At 37.1% G+C, this 19977-nt stretch overlaps 1 protein-coding gene across 2 annotated transcripts in view; it reads right to left on the reverse strand.

The window, feature by feature from the left end:
* LOC128864555 (uncharacterized) overlaps positions 1 to 18229 on the reverse strand; it is a 28633-nt gene extending 10404 nt beyond the window's left edge. For both annotated transcript variants that reach the window (XM_054104276.1, XM_054104277.1), the window contains exons 1-5: positions 17514 to 18229; positions 14660 to 14767; positions 5442 to 5529; positions 4541 to 4992; positions 3858 to 4443 (exon numbers count right to left, since the gene is read on the reverse strand). In XM_054104276.1, coding sequence (XP_053960251.1) covers positions 3858 to 4443; positions 4541 to 4992; positions 5442 to 5529; positions 14660 to 14767; positions 17514 to 18170 — 1891 coding nt within the window. In that variant the 5' untranslated portion in view covers positions 18171 to 18229. The remainder of the gene's footprint in view (positions 1 to 3857; positions 4444 to 4540; positions 4993 to 5441; positions 5530 to 14659; positions 14768 to 17513) is intronic.
* Positions 18230 to 19977: the final 1748 nt, after the last annotated feature.

The raw sequence follows: 19977 nt of genomic DNA on the forward strand, positions 1-19977 counted from the left end.
GAAAACAAAAAGTCATCGTATAAGTTCACGAAGTCTTTCGAAGACTTTTTTTTCGCAGGTAGTGGTCCCCATTATGGTATCAAAACGGCTCGTAAGTACTACTTGTAGTGCACCTGGGGTACTCCTGCCATCTAACCTGCCTACCTACCTTCGAAGGCTTCTTTAAAAGACAATGTGCAAAAAACCCAGGGTGAAAACACTTTGTGTAAATTCTCTCTAAGAAAGTGGCCCTTCAAAATAAAGCTACAGGCACATAGGCTAATTCAGAAGAAATGTTGTCCGAAAGATTTAATATGGTGCCATTGGGACTGTGAAGCATAAGACAGTCCTCGAAAGATCCGTCTCAAAGTAACGAGAACTGACTGACCTGAAGTCACTAGGATTGATTCAAGAGGAGTTGTTGCTTGTAAGATTCAGCACGGAGTCTGTAAGACTAATTCAAATGAGATGTTCCTCAACACATCCAACAAGAAGTCAGAGAGGGGGTTTTAAGAGGGGATGGTTTACAATAAAAATTCTCTAGAACCGACTCCAGATGAGATGTTGTAAAAAATCTAACGCAAAGTGAGTGGAAGCTACTGAAGCAGACTAAATGTTGCTTAAGGATTCCCAAAAGATCCAGCAGGAAATTACATGGGCTGAATCAGTATGACATGCATGTCGAAATGATATAAAACCGAAAAAAGTAAAGGCAATTGGATTGAGTAGAGATGAAAAGTTGCTTCAAAGATCCTACATGAGGTCATTATAAAATAATTGACTCGAAACATCTGACCTGGGCTAGCTAAAACTAACTGCAAATTACATATTCCTTAAAATATCCAGCATGAAATCACTTAGATGAGATATCCAGATGAGACACAAAATCCAACGCGAAACTACTGGAACTGACTGGATGTTGCTTAAAAATACAACACGAAATCAAAAGAATTGAGAACTTGCTCGAAAGAAAAATCACTTCCAATAATTGAAGAAGAGAAAATGAGTGAAGGTTCTAAAAATAAGTCTCAAAGACTGACTCGATGAGTCAAATTGAAAATTTGCCAGAAAATTTCCACATGTGGCTACATGGACTAATAAAACATCTCACATAAAGTTAATGGGACTGACTCGAGATGTAATGGCTCTGAAGAATCAACATGAAATTACTGGGGGAGGCTTTAGAATCTTCATGAGATTTACACTTCGACATCATGGTCTTTTGTGCCCTTTGGGAGAGACTTTACATGGGAAATGGCTTATACGGTCAAACCTGAAATTAAGAAGGCCACACTAGTCACTAATTGTCTTCAGAATATCCAACACGAAATTATTAAACTAGTTCGAAATGAGGAAGTGATCAGGCGATCCAACATGCAGACCCGGGGACTGAAGTAGAAAAAAATTTAATATATAAACTGAATACAATTCAAATAATGAGGCTGGCAGCATTCAAAAGGATCAATAAGGCCGCGCGGCTGGAAAGATAGGTCGCGTTGACGCTTTAACTGATTGTATTACTAAGTGTTATTATTTTCAATCAACGTAGATCCACTTTCCATGATTGGCCAACTGTGGGGTATACGCTGTGTTATATATATATATAATTGGCGCGCACACCCTTTTTGGGTGTTTGACCGAAGCTCCTCCTCCTATTTGTGGTGTGCGTCTAGATGTTGTTCCACAAATGGAGGGACCTACAGTTTCAAGACGATTCCGAACGGCAGATATTTTTATGAGGAGCTTTTTCATGGCAGAAATACACTCGGAGGTTTGCCATTGCCTGCCGAGGGGCGACCGCTATTAGAAAAAAGTTTTCATTAATTTTGTTTCACCGAGATTCGAACCAACGATCTCTCTGTGAATTCCGAATGATAATCACGCACCAACCCATTCGGCTACGGCGGCCTCGGTGTTACCTAAAATAATATACACATTTCCATTCAAATGGAATAAATATCTAAAGTATGTGCGAAAGCCACTCAACCAATTGGCAAATGGCTTACGAGGTACAGGAGCCAGATTTAACGAGTAGGTACTGGTTTATTAGCCTTTTGAAGAGGTTTTCATTCTCGTGATCAAATGTTTCATGTCAAGTAGGATTTAATAAACAGTTGTCAGTCGCATTTAGCGGTAGCTCGGAAGATTATAATCACAATTTTGATTAGTGGTGCCATTGAAACTGAAAAGGCGTAAGAAGAAAAGAGGAAGGGATACTTAAGTTTAATGTTCACACGTGAAAGAGAGATCATAAGATACAATTATTTACCCACCAACTGGGTTGAAAATGCGACCTAGAGATGACAGCCATTATAGTTTGTGCATCTAACTGCAAACGAGCCACCTTCAAAACACAGGATAATATCATACTACCAAAATGTGTCTGAATGTGGTTGCCGGTCGAAGATTGTCAGTGACTGTTTGGAATTTCAGCATGACAGAAACGGGTTGTTTGATCGAGCTTAGAAATAAACAACCAAAAGATATCTTTTGAGCGCTCATCTGACGTCAAAAAACTGCTCGCCGACATAATGGGCTGTTCAGAGACGTATAGATTTACATCCAGATTACTTTTACTAAAGAATGGAAGGAAAGAAGGATTCCCACAAGTAACACTTGAAATCACACTTATTTTAGAAGAGATAACAACAAGTTTCCTACGCGACATCACAATGAGCTATGAGCCTGTGTGTGTCCAATTAAAGGAAATGAGAAAGTGGATATGCTAGACAAAGCAAACGCTAATCTTCCTGTAGCTACCATAGCCGGTATACTACCACCTCTCAACAAACGACGATTAGATAAAGATGCAGCAAAGATTGAAAAAGCGAATTTAAGATGGGAAAGAGGCAGCTCATATAGGATTGCGAAAATCATGCTACGCAAGCACAACGTCAAGTCTACAAACTATATTTTATTTCTTTCCAGGGAAGAGTGTAAACTTGTAGTGAGGATACTAACGGGACACAGTCTTACTCCATTGTATGCGGCCAAACGGAAGCTAGAGCAGAACGATACATGCACAATAGTAACGAAGTCCGCGCGAGAAGAGCACCTACTCTGCCACTGCCCTGCATTAGCAAAACACGAGTAAACTGCTTCGGTTCCGCATCATTTTTAGCATTAGAAAATATGGCAAATCCAAAAATTAGCAGCCTACTTAAATTGTCCCAACTGTGTATTGAAGAAGAAATATAAAATAAACTCTCCATACTAACACTTTATATCACTATGGATCATTTTTTCTGGGCTATGTGCAATCTAGTGGATCAACCAAGTCTGACCTAACCCAACCTGAGTGTGTCCCATAGTAGACAGCCATTTCAACCTAGTCTAACCCAACGCTTTTCAAATAAACTGCACCCCATCACACACTTACTGGATAACCTTATGGTTCCTATGGGTTTCTAAAGAAACCAGTCGAGTTAGATGCATATCGATTGGACCATCGAACTATACATCGATTTGGATAGTCCGCCGTTGGCGATCAACGAAAGTGCCGACGGACATCTAAATATCCCCATTTACTGCCCGGAATTTATAGAGATGGTAGGGAAGTTATCATAGGTAGCTTTTCTATGTCTTCGTCGGCCTTCATTCTTTCTTCTTCGAAACCATCGACCACAAAAAATTTTACTTTGAAGCCTCTGCACTGAGAAAATAAACAGAAGTCTATTCACAAGCCTTAATGGACTCCTTCCAACCCTATCAGTAAATTTTAACTTTCCTTGCAAAGCTTTTAATCAATCCTTTCCGACACATGAATGATAAAGCCTTGTATTTCTGGTATTGTGAACTCAAAAATCGCAAGCTTTAATATTACTTTAATAAAACTCAGCAACCTTCAAACGAAATCAATTGTCCTCAATTGAACTTACCATCCACTTTAGCGGCTTCCTGGCCCATTAGTGAAACACCCTTGCCCATCACCTCTGCCAAATCCACATCCCAGGCCGTCGATGTGTTCGGTATATCGCCGTCAATGTAGTGTTGCAACACACAAGTGGCATGCGGTCCCAAGGTATGATTGTAAAATGTGAAGTGAGCAACACCCATGAGAGCGTAAAACTCGAGAAACTCCATTAGGTACAATGCCTGATCATAATTGAAATGGAAGGGTTTCACACAGACGGCGATTTTATCCGGTATCTGTTCATCGGTGGGTAAGCCGAATGGCAAATATTGTGCACCCGCCGGTGACATTGTCGCGCGCATTTGTTGTTGCTGCCGACTTGTAGTTGCATTAGTTTGCGCGGCAATGCTGCTATTCACTGGCACCGGTGGAGTGCGGAGATGCGCGAAGTCCGAATCCCAGTCTGTGTTGCGCAGTAGTAAGAGATTACCTGGTGGGGCGCGTAAACGCGCCACAATGCTCACATAATGCGGCACTTCCAGCTCGGCTGGGCGCACTGGACAGAGCACAAAGACTGCGCTGTATTTGAGGTTCCAATTTTCGCGTATAACCTGGAAAGTAAGAAAAGCAACAAACATTAAAAAGGCGTAACGTAAAGCAAAGCTAAGTCTATGTTAAAAGACAGCAAAATCACAAGTCAAAACTTACCTTAACGCGTGCCATCACAGTCGCGGACGCATAGGGCGGCGTATGCTGCTGCTGCTGCTGTTGTTGTGGCTGCTGTGGATACCAAAAGCGACACCACACCCGCTCGGGTGTACGCGTCTTTGTTGCGCCTATGACACGCACCAATTTCGCGCCATCACGTCGATCGTAATAGGCCGAAAAGACGAAGAACTTGAAACGTGTGCCATTGACAACCTGCCAAGCACCATCATTTGGCTGCACGCCAAGCGGAAAATGTGGCAACGTCTCCTCCACTTTTGCGGGCAATATTTTTCCCCAGGGTATGAGTGGTGTGCCCATAGCGCCCGCTCGCACTGCACTTGGTCCCGGTGCACCGCTATCAGCGCTAGCACTATTTCGTGGTGGTGAGGCAGAAACGCTGCCAGAATTGAGTAGAACACCCGCCACACGTCCGTTTGCATCGCCATCGGCATCTGTGCACATGAATGAATGCATAAATAAATTGAATAACCAAATAGAGAGAGAGAGAGAGATAGAAGAAACAGAACTTAGGTGATGATGGGATGACATTCTATTGAATTGACTAGTGGATAACTGCATTTTATCTGTAGACATGCATCGCACGCCAAACCACTAGCCATCGGAGGCAATTAGAAATGTGACCGAAATGTGCAATTTCCGCCTTCACAATGGAATTATTTCACTTATCCACTCATCCATATTCATACGTACATATGCCGTTATATGGCCATCGACACAGCCTTGACAATAGTGGTCCTTCAGTTTGCTGAAAGCATTTTGCGGCATTCCTTTCTAACTCTTCTCCCACTTACTGCTTTTATTTTTGCTATGTTATTTCTCATGATTCTTACACACATACACGCGCGCATATTTGCTTTGCGATTTTCAATTATTTACTCACCTTGAATTTTTAATTTATTATCACGAAATTGTACAAATCCCAATTTACTATCAGTCAATAGACTTTCATCCAGTAAATCGTAGTCATCCTGCAAAGAAGGAAATATTAAAATTGTTTTAATTAAAAACGGTATACGACGGTATATGGCAAAATAGGCTATAAAGCGATTCCATGTTAGGTGATCCAAGTATTTAGGACATTGTCGTACATTTTTCTGAAAATTGGTTTCATTGTAGGCTTGAGTGTTTCCAAATAAGAAGTAAACTGAAGCAATTTAAGACAAAAATCATCATTTTGAGATTTATTCAATGTTGAAAATTCAGGTAGAGAGCACTGATTTTTCACTGATTGGCTGTATGTGTTTTATGAGTACTCTAATTTCAAAGGTTAATGGAATCTCACTATGAAACTTTCAGGGTTTCATGAGCATAGTCACAGCATTAAAAGAAAAAATAAGAAACAAATCTGCGAGGGAACGGTTTTCTAGAATAACAAAAAAAATAAATTTTGCCAACAAATATTTGCCCAAAAAGTTTGACCTAAAATTTTTTAACAAAAAATTAAATTCATTAACTAAAAATTAAATTTGTTTCCAAAAAAATTCAAAAGTATGTTTTATCCTAAAAAAGTTACAAAAACAACTTTAAAAATTAAAAAGAATCACAGATATTTTACTTTCAAGAGTTTGAAAACAAAACTTAAAAAAAATCTAAAAATAAATCTTTAAATTTTAAAAAGAACCATAAATATTTTACTTTAAAAAATGCTATGAAAAGAAATTTAAAAACTTTTATTATAATTTTTTCCAAAAAGTATATTTTGTTATAAAAAAATTGCAAAAAATTGTTTAATGATTAAATGAATCAAATATATCATACTTCACTTTAAAAAGTTCTATGAAAAAATGTTCAACAAAAAATATAAATTTTTTCCAAAAAGCATAAAAATCCCAACAAAATCTTTAAATTAAAAAAATAATTTTTAATTTGTTTTATTATTAATTAAAAAAATTATAATTTTACATTAAAGAATTTTTAAAAAGTACATTTTATCCTCAAAAAATTAAAAAAAAACTATTTTTTAATGCTTAAAAACCCGAAAATATTTCGCCTTAAAAAGTTCTATAAAAAAATGTTCAACAAAAAATTTAAATTTTTTCCAAAAAACTTTAAAAAATCCCGAAAAAAATCTTTAAATTTAAAAATTCTATGAAAAAATTTTCAAAAAAATTATAAATTTATGTTAAAGAATTTTTAGAAAATATATTTTATCCTCAAAAAATTATAAAAAACTGCTTTTTAATGCTTAAAAAACCGAACACATTTCGCCTTAAAAAGTTATATAAAAAAATTTTTAGTAATAAAAATTTCTTATAAGATATTACAAATTTTACTTAACCAATTTTTGGAAAATATATTTTGTCCTAAAAACTAAAAAAAAAAAAAATCTTTAAGAGTTAAAAAGAATCGAAGATAATTCGCTTTGATAAACTATAAAAAAATGTATACAAAAAATTAAAATCTTTTTCCAAAAACATTTTTAAAAAGAAATTTTTATCTTAAAAAGCTACAAAAAAAAAATAAATGTTAAAAAGAGCAGAAAATATTTTACTTTAAAAATTCTATAAAAAAATGTTGTTAAATAAATTTAAATTTTTTCCAAAAAGAACTAAAAAAACATATATTTTGGCCTAAAAATACCGCTAAATGTTAAAAAGAGCGAAATAAATACCTTAAGCACTCCACAAAAAAAAATTGACAAACAAGTTGTTTCAGAAACATTTTTAATAACTATATTTAATCCTAAAAAATTCAGAAAACAAACTTTAAATGTTAAAAAAAAACCAAAAATATTTCGCTTTAAAAATTCTATAAAAAAAACTTCCTACACAAAATTTTAATTTTTTCCAAAAAGCATTTTCAAAAAGTATTTTAAAAAAAATTACAAAAAAATGTTTAAATGTTAAAGAGAACCAAGAATATTTCACGTTATAAAAGTATAAAAAAATGTTTAACGAATATCAAATTTTAAAAAAAAAAAAAAATGTTTAAGCGTTTAAAAGAACCAAGATACTTCAATTCTTTAAAAAAATGTTTAACAAAAAATTTAAAAAATTTTCCAAAAACACTTTTTTTAAAGTATATTTTACCCTAAAAACATTAAAAAGTACTCCATAAAAAAAAATTTAACACAAAACTAAAATTTTTTCCAAAAACACTTTTAAAATGTATATTTTATTCTGAAAAAATTCCAAAACAAACAGTCTTTAAATGTTAAAAAGAACAAAAATTATTTCACTTTAAAAAGTTAAAAAAAAAATTGTACATAAAAAAAAACATAGAAAAAAATTGTACTTCAATTTGTTGTTTTTAATTTGTTCAGCCTATTTATTATTCTCAAGCCTACAAATAAACCAACTTTCAAAAATATATATTATATATAATAGGACTCTGAATAAGTTCGTGCGGTTTTTTTTCGAAATTTGAAACTTTATTGACGTAAAATGGTTACAAATTTAATATTCAAAATATTGTCCATCGCTTACTACTACTTTTTCCCATCTTTCTGGCAATTCACGGATTCCCTTTGTGAAAAATTCGGTCGGTTTTGCCGCAATCCACGAATCGATCCATTTTTTGACTTCATCGTAATTACGGAAGTGCTGGTCAGCCAGGCCATGTTGCATCGATCGGAAGAGATAGTAATCGGATGGCGCAAGGTCTGGACTATACGGCGGGAGGGGTAGGACATCCCATTTGAGCGTTTCTAAGTATGTTTTGACCACTTGTGCAACATGTGGCCGAGCATTGTCATGTTGCAAAATAACTTTGTCGTGTCTATCGGCGTATTGCGGCCGTTTTTCTCGCAGTGCTCGGCTCAAACGCATCAATTGTCGTCGGTAGACATCCCCCGTAATCGTTTCATTCGGTTTCAGTAGCTCATAATACACAACACCCAGCTGGTCCCACCAGATACACAGCATAACCTTCAGGCCATGAATATTCTGCGCCGACGTCGATGTTGAAGCATGGCCAGGGTATCCATACGTTGCCCGACGTTTTGGATTGTCGTAATGGACCCACTTTTCATCGCCAGTCACAATTCGATGCAAAAAACCCTTTCTTTTGTGCCGTTGAAGCAGTTGTTCGCATGCCATAAAACGGCGTTCAACGTCTCTTGGCTTCAATTCATACGGCACCCAATGGCCTACCTTTCGGATCATTCCCATGGCTTTTAAACGTTTGGAAATGGTTGATTGATCAACTCCCAAAGTTTTTGCAACCTCTTCTTGCGTTTGAGCCGGATCTTGATCGAGCAATTCCTCCAATTCGGTATCCATGAACTTTGGCGGCGCACCCTCGCGTTCTTCGTCTTCCAAGCCAAAATCACCACTTTTAAAGCGTGCAAACCACTTCTGGCACGTTCGCTCAGATAGAGCATGCTCACCATAAACTTCCACCAAGATACGATGACTTTCGGCTGCTTTTTTCTTCATATTAAAATAATGAAGAAGAATTCCCCGCAAAAACACATTATTTGGCACGAAATTCGACATTTTCAAGTGTGGTAAAAATATTGTTGTTTACGCTTCAAATAAAAAACTTATACTGACGTTTGTGCCTTACGACAGTAGCTCTCCAATGAATGTTTGGAAATGTGGATCGATGGAATAATAATCAAGTTACGCCATCTGTTGTAAAACCGCACGAACTTATTCATAGTCCTATTACGATAATGTTGAAAATACTTGGATCACTTGAAACGGAATCGCTCAATACGGCAACCAGCAACGGACATAGGCGAAGTCACACTTTACGGTGATATCGCGAGATTTGAGGCGGTATATCTTTTTTGGTGTTCAAACTAAATTTTCATATAAATTTTGCCCATTTCACCAAGCTCTCTTGGATAAAGAGTAATACCTGTACTAAGCCCATTAAAATATATACATTGCTGATCCGTTTATCATGCGCACGGACGGACAGACATGACTAAATCAACTCTTCTCTTCATTCTCAGCATTTCGATGTACATATCTATCTACCTAACCATATCTATCTCGCTTCATTTATGCAACTAAGAACCTAATTTGAAGTTTCCGATTATGACTCCAACTTCTCCGATAGTAAAGGACTTTTTTCGAGCGATCGTATACAGCCACTCAATAGAGAATCCCCAGTTTATTTCTGCCATGTACATATATGACCAGAATTTTTGAAATAAGGTGCGCGAAGCCTGTTGGGAAAATGCGAATGTCAAAATGTCAATGAATTCTTGATCTCCTGCACAATTTTGAACAATAAAATCAATTCGCGCTTATGCAAAACAATTTGTTCTTGCCATAACATATACAACTACCCACAGCCATGTATGTATGTTTGTATTACGGGTATTTCTTGGTTTTGCATTAATTACCGATTTTAACACAACCTGCAACAATTCACATTGTTGGGATGCTAAGTACCCGAAATATGAATGGTAGACTTTTTGCAACCATGAATAAAAGCACATTTTCTCACACATAAAAACCGACCAAAGTTTTCGAATGGCAAGAAAAAAAATGTTGATAATTCAGATAAAAAGAGTTAAAAGGAAATTAGCTTTTGTAAAATACATATACTTGGCTCTACATTTTGCCATTCACAGTCTTTATTAATAAATGCAAATCCATTTTTCACAAGCGGGGCAGTGGCAAGCAAAGCTTGATGCAGGTGGAAAAACTGAAGCAAAAAAAAAACAATAAAATAAAAATAAAAAATAAAAATTAAGTGAAATTAATGCAATAAAAAGTTGTGCTATCCCACGATACTCCTACACAGAGGAATCTATGCAGCCAGATAGTTGCACAAACACACACACACACGCAAACACAACTCGGCGCGTTGGGTCAGGAGTTCGTTGCGCACAGGTGAGCTGAGCGCAAAGGGTATAAAGTAACAGGTGGAGGTGGCATGAAAACAAAAAGCATTAAAAACGATAAAAGCAATAAAAGTAGTAAGGACAGAATTACAAAAACAACTACATGCAATGCATTGCGAGAAAGTCTACAACTGCTGTTGAATTATGATTTTGCATAATTTTCAGCGTCAGTGCGACGCGGCGCTTTACCGCTCCTTGCAGTTGCCGCGTTGTTCAGTTGTTGTTTTTCCATTTCGAATTACTGCAATGTTTTTTACTGCGAAAATCCAAAAGCAAAAAAACAACACTCAAACTCGCTGCGCTGCAACTCTGCCAGGCTTAACTTTTGCTATTGTTGCAGCGCATTTTAATATTGTTCAACCACATCGCTCTTTCTTAAGCTCGACGCTTACACACATACATACATGTATGGTATATGAGTACAGCGCGTTTCATAGCTATAGTACAGAGACTTATTGACAAGTTTTGTTAATTTATTTGTTTCTCATTTAACTTTCAGATTTGTTATTATTAAACTATAGCTCATTCAAACCCAAAATCTACATAAATCCAAATTTCAAACTGTGTAAAAACTAAAAAAATTCAACAAATTTTCAAAATTTTTAGTCAGAATTAAAAAAAGAAAATCGAGTATGCAGTTATATAGCACAAAAAACGTTGGTCTAATAAAGTGCAAGTCTGGAGTAGCTAAAAAGTCACGTTGTCTTGTGCATTTTCTCCATTTTCCACATGCTCGACATATTTTTATGTGGCAGAAAATACCCAGCACAGTTAGCAAAAAACAATTGCGAAAATTATAGTGGTTCTTAAGCCACTTAAAACATGTACTTTATCTCACCAAAATTTACTAGGCTATAAAACTGCATACCCGAAATTTTACTAAAAATTCTGGTTAAAAAGTTTAATATTTCGACGAAAATTTGCTGAACTCTTTTTTAATAGCCAAATAGTTTTAAATTTAGATTTAGATACTTTTTCTAAGAGAATTTTCTATATTTCCAAAAAAAAAAAACAAATATCGAAACTAAATAAAAAACAAATTTGTTTTCAAAACTTTTCAATAAATCCCTGGCGCTGACTTTTTACTATCAATGACAAAATTGATGGACTTACCATAAAGAACCTGCCTCCAAAATGTATTAGACCTCTTACCTATATATATAATGCGATGCTTAGACTCAACCACTACCCAAGTCAATGGAAATGCGCCGAGGTAATCATGATACCGAAACCTAACAAACCAGAGCACTGTCCGTCTTCATATCGTTCAATTAGCTTGCTGGTGACCTTCTCTAAGGTATTTGAAAAGATACTTTTAAGAAGAATGTTACCTGTTTTAGAGGACTGCGATATAATACCTGGACGTCAGTTTGGATTTAGGAGGGTCCATGTGACTCCTGAGCAATGCCACCGAATTGTTCAAATTATCAAGGATGCTTTTGAATATATGTAAACAGTATTGCACTGCGGTATTTTTAAATATCAAGCAAGCACTCGATAAAGTTTGGCACTCAGGGTTACTCTATAAAATAAAAAATTGGCTTCCAGCTCCTTACTATTTAATTATAAAGTCATATCTTAGTGGTCGTACGTTCTATGTCCATGAAAAAGATGAATCTTCAGAGTTGTACTCAATTAATGCTGGAGTTCCTCAAGGGAGCGTATTAGGCACCGTTCTATACACAGTATTTACCGCTGATCTACCGATTAACAGTAACATAGATGCTGCAACATATGCTGATGATACAGCTTTTATTGCCACAAATTGTAATCGTAATGACGCATCACTTCACCTACAACAACAACTGAATATGGTTGAAAAATGGCTAAAGAATTGGAAGATGGAGGTTAACACTCAGAAGTCTGTTCAGATAACGTTTACTTTGAGAACCGGGATTTGTCCTCCCGTATTTTTGAATGGCTCTACCATACCTGAAAGTGAAACTGTCAAATACCTCGGAGTACATTTGGACCAAAGAATGACCTGGAAAACCCACATTAAAGAGAAACATAAACAACTCAAGTTTAAAACGAAAAAAATGTACTGGATCTTAGGCTCGCGATCACAACTTAGTCTCGAAAATAAAGTACTGCTCTACAAAGCTATCTTAAAGCCAGTATGGACATATGCAATACAGCTTTGGGGAACAGCGAGTGACTCAAACATTGAAATCCTGCAAAGATACCAGGCTATGACTTTACAAAGCATTGTTGGTGCTCCTTGGTATATAACTAACTTCGAAATTCACAAAGACTTAAATGTACCTTATATTAGAAATGAAATCAACAAAGCCTCTCGAAGATACCTAGACAGACTGTCGTACCATGAAAACTTACTAGCAAGAAATCTTCTACACAATAGCATGCCTTAAAAAAATTCATATTTTGGATCTCCCAAACAGATTTGAGGAAACATAATTGATTTGTAGCGAATACAACTGTTTTACAATATATTGATTGATCTCAATGGAGCGCAATCAATCCTATCATAATTCTTATATTTAAGCCATAATTCTTATATTTAAAAAATTTGCTGATTGTCAACTGATAGATTGCAAATAAAATTTATTCATAATAAAAAAAAAAAAAAATTAATATACTTTTTCTGAGTATTCGAAATTCCTGTGATTCGAACTAAAGCTTTAGGAGTCTTAGAACTTAAAAAAAAATCATTTTTGCATTCAATTTATATATTTTTTTCTTGTAGCAGAATGATTCCAAAATATTTCCTCAAAATTTCAAATGAACTAAATAAATGGCTTCCGAGTTATTCGACAATAAGAGCGAGTCACTCGTGTACCTACCTATAGTCAAGGCGAATACTTTAACTTAAAAACCGTTCGATAAGTTTTAATGGATTTTTTAAAGTTTATTGAAAAATATTACTAACAGATCGAAATATTTATATAATATTTTTGTAAAAAGTTAGGTTAGGTCGGCTGAAAGGCATCGCATAAATCTATTTGTCCTTACTGGTACCAGTGGATTTGTAGTGGATTTCTTGTAATAAGCCTACATCCTTTACAAATCTAAGAAAGCCCTGAAGCTCACACCCCGAAAGGCATTCTAACTTGTCATATTGTAGAGCCGCCAGGCATTGCATTCGGTTTCTGGCTAATGCAAGGCAAGAATATCGAAGGTGTTAATGGGGACAGGAACAGATATCGCGCTATTTTAAATTCGGAAAAAACCGGCACACGGTTGCAGCAGCACAAAAGAAATAGAAGTCGCAGTTCTTCGGTCATCTTCATCTCAAAATTGTCTGAAAATATTTCTCCCGGTAACCCATTTTTTTTAATTTAAGAAAAGGATAGAGCCACAATTTCTGTAAGTCGCGTAGCATGGGAATATCCCATGCTATCCGAGCGGTCCAATCAATCGTCGTTGTCTCTAATACCGGTCGCCCCTCGGCATAAAAATTCTTATAAAAACCCATCTACATTTCGGAGGCGGCATAAAACTGAAGGTCCATCCATTTGTGGATCAATGCCAAGACGCGTTGGACCCTTATGATAGATACTCTTGTGAATGCTTCAATTAAGATGGTAGGCATGATTTTTGAAGATATATTGAGCCGATCTTGTTAAAGTTTTGCAGAGTTATTTTTGCAAAACAAAGTTATAAAGGCAAATTATGACCAAATAATAATGGTAATACCAAATTTTTCTAAAATTCATTTTCTAATTTTTTAAGTTTTCTTATTTATATATATCTAATAGATTTTTTTTTCGAATGGATCCATCATGAGTTATTCTGGCAACGCCAAGGGAACTTTACTCTGAATGATAAAACATTTTTATATTACATTGAGAGTTACTGGTAACACAATGGACCCAAGAGGTCAAAGTGAGATCTTTTTACAGATATGCCAGCTCTACCTAACCTAACCCTATATTTGAGAAGTGGCAAAAGCGTAAATGTCGTATTTCATTTATTTCATTAGTAAAAATGCTGTATTTTTAGCCTTCACCCTCCATGAAAGGCATTAAGAAAGTTTTTCCATCGCTTCAACAGTAACTACATATAATATTTTCACTGATTTCCATATAAAAAATATTTTCGTTTGAGAATCAACAGAAAAATATTAGGCTGAAACAATTTTCTTTTATGTATTAATATTTTTTTGCACGCCCCTGTATATATAGAAACACGCTCGCATGCATGAATAATATTAATGCTGCATTTGCTTATGTCAGTCAGTGATTCTAATATTGGCCCTTTTGCCGTTGGCCTCTGGTAGTTTGCTCTTCCAGAGTGTTTAAATATTTGTTTTTGGTTTTTCCATAGCAAAAACTTACCTTCACATTATCATAATCGGGCATTGAATCACCCGAACGTGAGCCAAAGTTATTTGCATGGCGCACCACCATCATCCCGACGCGAGAACGGTCGTCGATCATGAACAGCTTTGGCAGCAACAAGGAACCAGAGCCAACCAGAGGTGGATGAGTGAAGCAGTTTTGGAAAAGAAGAGAAAAAATGTGCGACATTATTTTACAATTAAAATGCAATATTGTTGTTCTGTGTTTTTTTTTTGTTGTTTTCGGTTCAAGTAAAGTATGCTAATGCATTATCAAGTCATAATTAAATAAAAATATGGAAACTGGAAAGAGTAGAAAAAAATTCCAAAGTGAGAAGTGTAGAAAATGTCAGGTGACTTATAGAAATCATTAAAATGATATTATGAACTTTGTTGCTAACGTTCAGCGCAGGTTGTTGGTTACTAATGTGAGATTTAAAAAAGTTTTTTTTCTTTATCAGAAAGTAAGTTTAAGATACTATCGAAACCTGCTGAGTTCAAAACCTTTCTTCTTTTAGTGATATTAATTGCGTAAATTCTTTTCAATATCGAGCACTTCTTAGAGGCATTTTTTCTATGCAGAAACTCCGCTTCTAAAAAATAAAAAAATAATTGGCGCGTACGCTTGTGTTAGGTTGTTGGCAGAGCTCCTTCTTCAATTTGTGTGAAGGGATCTAAAGTTTTAATCCCACTCGCAAATGATTTTTATGAGAAGCTTTTTTTTCATGGCAGGGATCGGTCTCCATCTGGTATCGCTAGGGACCAAAAGGTCTATGCGGGGCTTATTGCTAACCAGGCTAACCTAACCTAACCTTTTCATGGCAGAGATACACTCGGAGGTTTGCCATTGCCTGCAGAGGCAGGCATTTGATATTCATGCACGGAGATTGCAACCTTCGCACTCTGAAATGGTAGTCATGCACCAACAAAATCGCTAACAGCGGTCGCCAGAAACTCCGCTTCTGGTCACAGTCAATTGGTCAAGGGACAACTGGCTTTGGCTCAATAGTTTTCGCTATTTCTTCACGTAACGGTAAGATGACTTTTATCAGTAGTACAAAGCGGTTAATAGAATCTTATCTGAATCTAGTCACAATTTGCTCTTTTTCATAACCCCCAACTTCCTTCCTCTCAGTGGCCTTCTTTCCTTTCACTGACAAAGAAAGGTTATTTCCCATGTAACCTAACCAAACTTGTGGCCACGATAGATGGTTCCACATTACCGGAATGACTCGAATTTATATTAGGTCAAGGATGTTACTTTACCACCACCAACAACAACAACAACACAACTCCAGGAGTAGTTCAAATAAGTGATCAAACCAATAAAAGTAGTGTCGAAGGATGCTTAAACTGTGTTCTCTAATCAGGAGCTGCATTTACTTTAATCCCGACGTTTGCAAACTTTTCGAATGCACAAAGTGTATAGTTATAATCGCTTTCGACAAAAATTTTAGAATGAAGTTTCCTTCAAAGAGAAACTGGAAGAACCAGTGACATAAAGATGGATAAAGGTCAGAAGGTATGCTACGAGAAACTTAAAGGTTCTCTCGTTTTGAGTTCCAAGCTCCACAGGCTCTGTTACGTCTTTCAGGCTCAAGAAAGATAAAAAATATACTTGTGACTTGTGATCCGAATTTTATGAGGGCGGTTCAATAAGTACCCGTGCTTGGTGACAAAGGGCGTTTCTGAGGAAAGTTGGTATTAGCATCTTGTGCTGCCATCTATCAAACGACGGCAAAACAAATTTCAAACTGATTAATAGCTTAGTTTGGATATGGAAGCTATTCGAGTCAGACGTGTTTCGTGATTTTCGCTAAGATGGAAAAATAGCAGCTTCGTTCGGTAATTCGCTTTTTGTTTTTGAATGAGAAAAAATGCGAAGAGATAAAAGCAAAGTTGGATGCTGTCTACGGGGACGCTCCGCCATCTATGGCCAAAATTAGGTATTGATTCAACGAATTTAAACGTAGGTGAACATCCGTTTTTGATTAGGAACAACCAAGACGCCCGACAGACGTAGTTACCATTCAAACGTAATATTTTCCATGATAAGTTGGCGATGAAAAAATTGTCGGCCCGATGGTTGCCGCGATTGGTCACAAGCAACGACAAGCGGGTGCGGCTATCAATTTCGAAGCAGTGTTTGAAGCAATTTCAGCGACATCCGAAGGAATATTTGCGTCGAGTTATCACCGTTGATGAAACCTGGATTCACCATTACACACCAGAAACTAAGCAACAATCAAAACAATGGATTTCTAGCGATGAATCTGCTCCAAAGAAGGCGAAGACAATCCTATCCGTCGGAAAAGACATGGCGTCGATTGTTTGGGATGTGAACGACGTCATTCTCATGGATTCAGGGAGGAACGATCACTCGACAATACTACAGTGAGTTATTGGACCGTTTCACAAAAAAATTAAAGGAAACACGACCGCATTTGGGGAAAAAGAAGGTACCGTTTCACCATGATAACGCCGGAGCTGCAGCGACGAAATGCATGAAATGCGTTATGATTTGCTGCCGAAAATCTCTAACATAAAGAAATGGCTCGCGGGGAAAAAATGTACTTCAAACGTGGAAGTCAAAGCCCAGACACAGGCATATTTTGGAGTGTTCGAGAAATCCTAGTTTTTGGAGTGGTTAGAAAGCTGGCCGCAGCATTGGGAGAAATGCATCTTTTTAAAGGGAACAATTAAAAATGGTGTCTTCATTTCTAGCGCGGGTACTTATTGAATCCTTCTTGTAGAGAACTCGATCTGAACTCGCCAGTCATACGTACGAATGTATGAGAAAAAAAAATGCGGCATTATTTTTATTACTCTTTTTATGGTTTACTTTTACTCACCTCCATCAGCACGATCATACCGAATACGCCGAAAAATGCAATAACAATCAGAAAACTCATGCCAGCTCGCTCCCGCGGTCCCCAATTCGGCTTCTTCCCGCGTTTGCCCGGCGCATTGCTTCGGCTGCCGCCGGCACCATTGTCACTTGCACCCACTCCTCGTCCAACAACATGTGAATGCGCGTGGTGTGAATGATGATGATGGTGGTGGTGATGATGGCCATATTTATGATAGAGCGCATACTCATCATCGTCATCATCTCGGCTCGTTAGTAATGTATTCGTTGAATTTGTTGAGTATACGGACTGCATTGAACTATTCGTACTTTCGTTTGTAGTCGATCGCTTGAGTGAATTTTTTGCACTGCTCAATTTAAGTGGCGCTGAGATGTGTTGTTTTTGTGCTTGTTGTTGGTCATCTTGTTGCTGTTTCTGAGATTTGTCGTTGTGATTCTGTGGAAAGTTACCGGCTGTGGTGGTTTTTGTTGGAGTGGTTAGTTTAGATGCCCCGGCTATGGAAGGGTAGGAGCCCATTGTGTTGACTGGGGAACGGTTTACGGTATTTGTTGTAGGCGGTGAAGTTGAGGAAAGTAATGTATTGGAGCCCCCCTTGGTAAGTGTTTTCTTACGCTGTGGGGGGCTCCACTTGAGAGACATTTCTTATAATTTGCCACACTTTTGCGAGACGCTATGAACAAGTTTTTGCGCTAGCGGTAATGCACTTCAATTTTTGTCTGTTCAGATCTCACTTTCACTTTATTTACACAAAATTAACCGTTGAGTTGAAAAGTTATACGCAAATTTTTATAACTGTTTTATAATTTTACTGAAAACGCAAAAGATTAAAAGTTAGCAATTGCTATTTATCACCAGCGATAAAACTAAAATATCTAGGTCTCTACCTAAAAAAAAGGAATGCTTCAGAATGTTAGTAGCTGTACCAAAGGCCCCATTTGTTTTATTTTGCACCAGACTCAGTTTAACTGCTTGAAATCGTATGATCTCTCTCTATTCCTTTGCTATCTGAAAAATTTTTGTATATCCTTGCTCATTCTGCTCGGGAGCGTAGGGCAAGACTCTTCCATCGTACACTTCTGGTTCGCGCAACATCGACGATCGCCAAGTGATCATTGGCCGACCGCGGCTCCCTTGCGGGTTCCAGTCCAGAGGAAAAAGAGTATTGAAGATACTGAAGAATAATACCTGCATTTTTCAAGTGGAGATTCTAAGAGATATTAGAGAAGGTTTCCCAGGGATTATTTATTTAAGAATTGATTTACTGAAACTGAAGATCACCCGTTCCCACGGCAGTCGGTTATCCGCTACCTGTACAAATCGAAGTTACATCCATACCAAGACTGTGACTTCAGCAGCATTCCAGAAAAAGTTATGGAAAAAATTAACAGTCTTACAACAATAACAATGACTAAGGATCCGCTTCTCCTACAATAGCTGCCCATAAATTCGAGAAGACAAAATAAAAGTCTTCTAAGAGATATCAGCATGAAGAATGTTGAAGCTTTGACTGGTCGCTGTAGGAAAGTGAATATCCACTGACAAGCAAGAAGGCTTACTACTGTACTTATAGGTGAGGTCTAGTTGCTAATAACGAAGTCTTCTTTCCCTGTAATAATGAGTCGAAAAAGTACTGCAGTATAATTAAGAAATTACATTCCCAGGAACTGGGTGTCGCTGCCTGCCGAGCAGAAAACGCTATAAGAAACACTTTTTATGAGTTTTCATATCAGCAATGGGCTTTCAACCTTGACCTGGTTGGTCGGTTGGTAGAGATGCTGTCTGAGCGACACAGCCCAGGCCCAATTAGCACAAAAGATCAAGCATTTCGAAACAGCACTTGCAGAGCCCCTGCTGTTTTTAAGTAGAATCATCTTAATTTGACTATGAATCTGCCTATGTTATCTACTTTATTTTCTGCAATTTCTTTCAAGTTAATCATCGAAAATTCCTACAGCATTCTATGTCATAGAGCACCCAGACTTGGGCACTCACACAGATAATGGAAGACTGTCTCCCTAGAATCTTCTTGATTGCAGCTTCTACATTCCTCGTTAATCGGCCAGCCCATTTTCCTAGGATGATCTCCGATAGGCCAATGGTCGGTTATTGTTGACGTAATTCTGCAGACGTCTGTTCTTGACTTTCTTAATAGCTCGTTAGTTCTGGACTGGCCACGTTTCTTTTGCTATTTTGCAGGTATCGCTGTTGGTCCATCTGTTAACAGCCTCCTTCTGGAATTGCAGGAGAATCTCCCTTTTGTAAACGCTTCGGCGGCAGCCCACTGCTACCACTTCGGATGCTCTAGAGGAAGCTCTCTGTCTTGTCAGCTCATCAGCAGATCTACCTAAGATGGCAAGAGATTTTTTGCATATTTAGTGTAAAATGATCACGAGGCACTAATCACTCCGAATTGAGATGTTTTACAACAGAATCTACCATAGCTAAA

The sequence above is a fragment of the Anastrepha ludens genome, chromosome 5, assembly GCF_028408465.1.
Source record: "Anastrepha ludens isolate Willacy chromosome 5, idAnaLude1.1, whole genome shotgun sequence".
NCBI classification, from domain to species: Eukaryota; Metazoa; Arthropoda; class Insecta; order Diptera; family Tephritidae; genus Anastrepha; species Anastrepha ludens.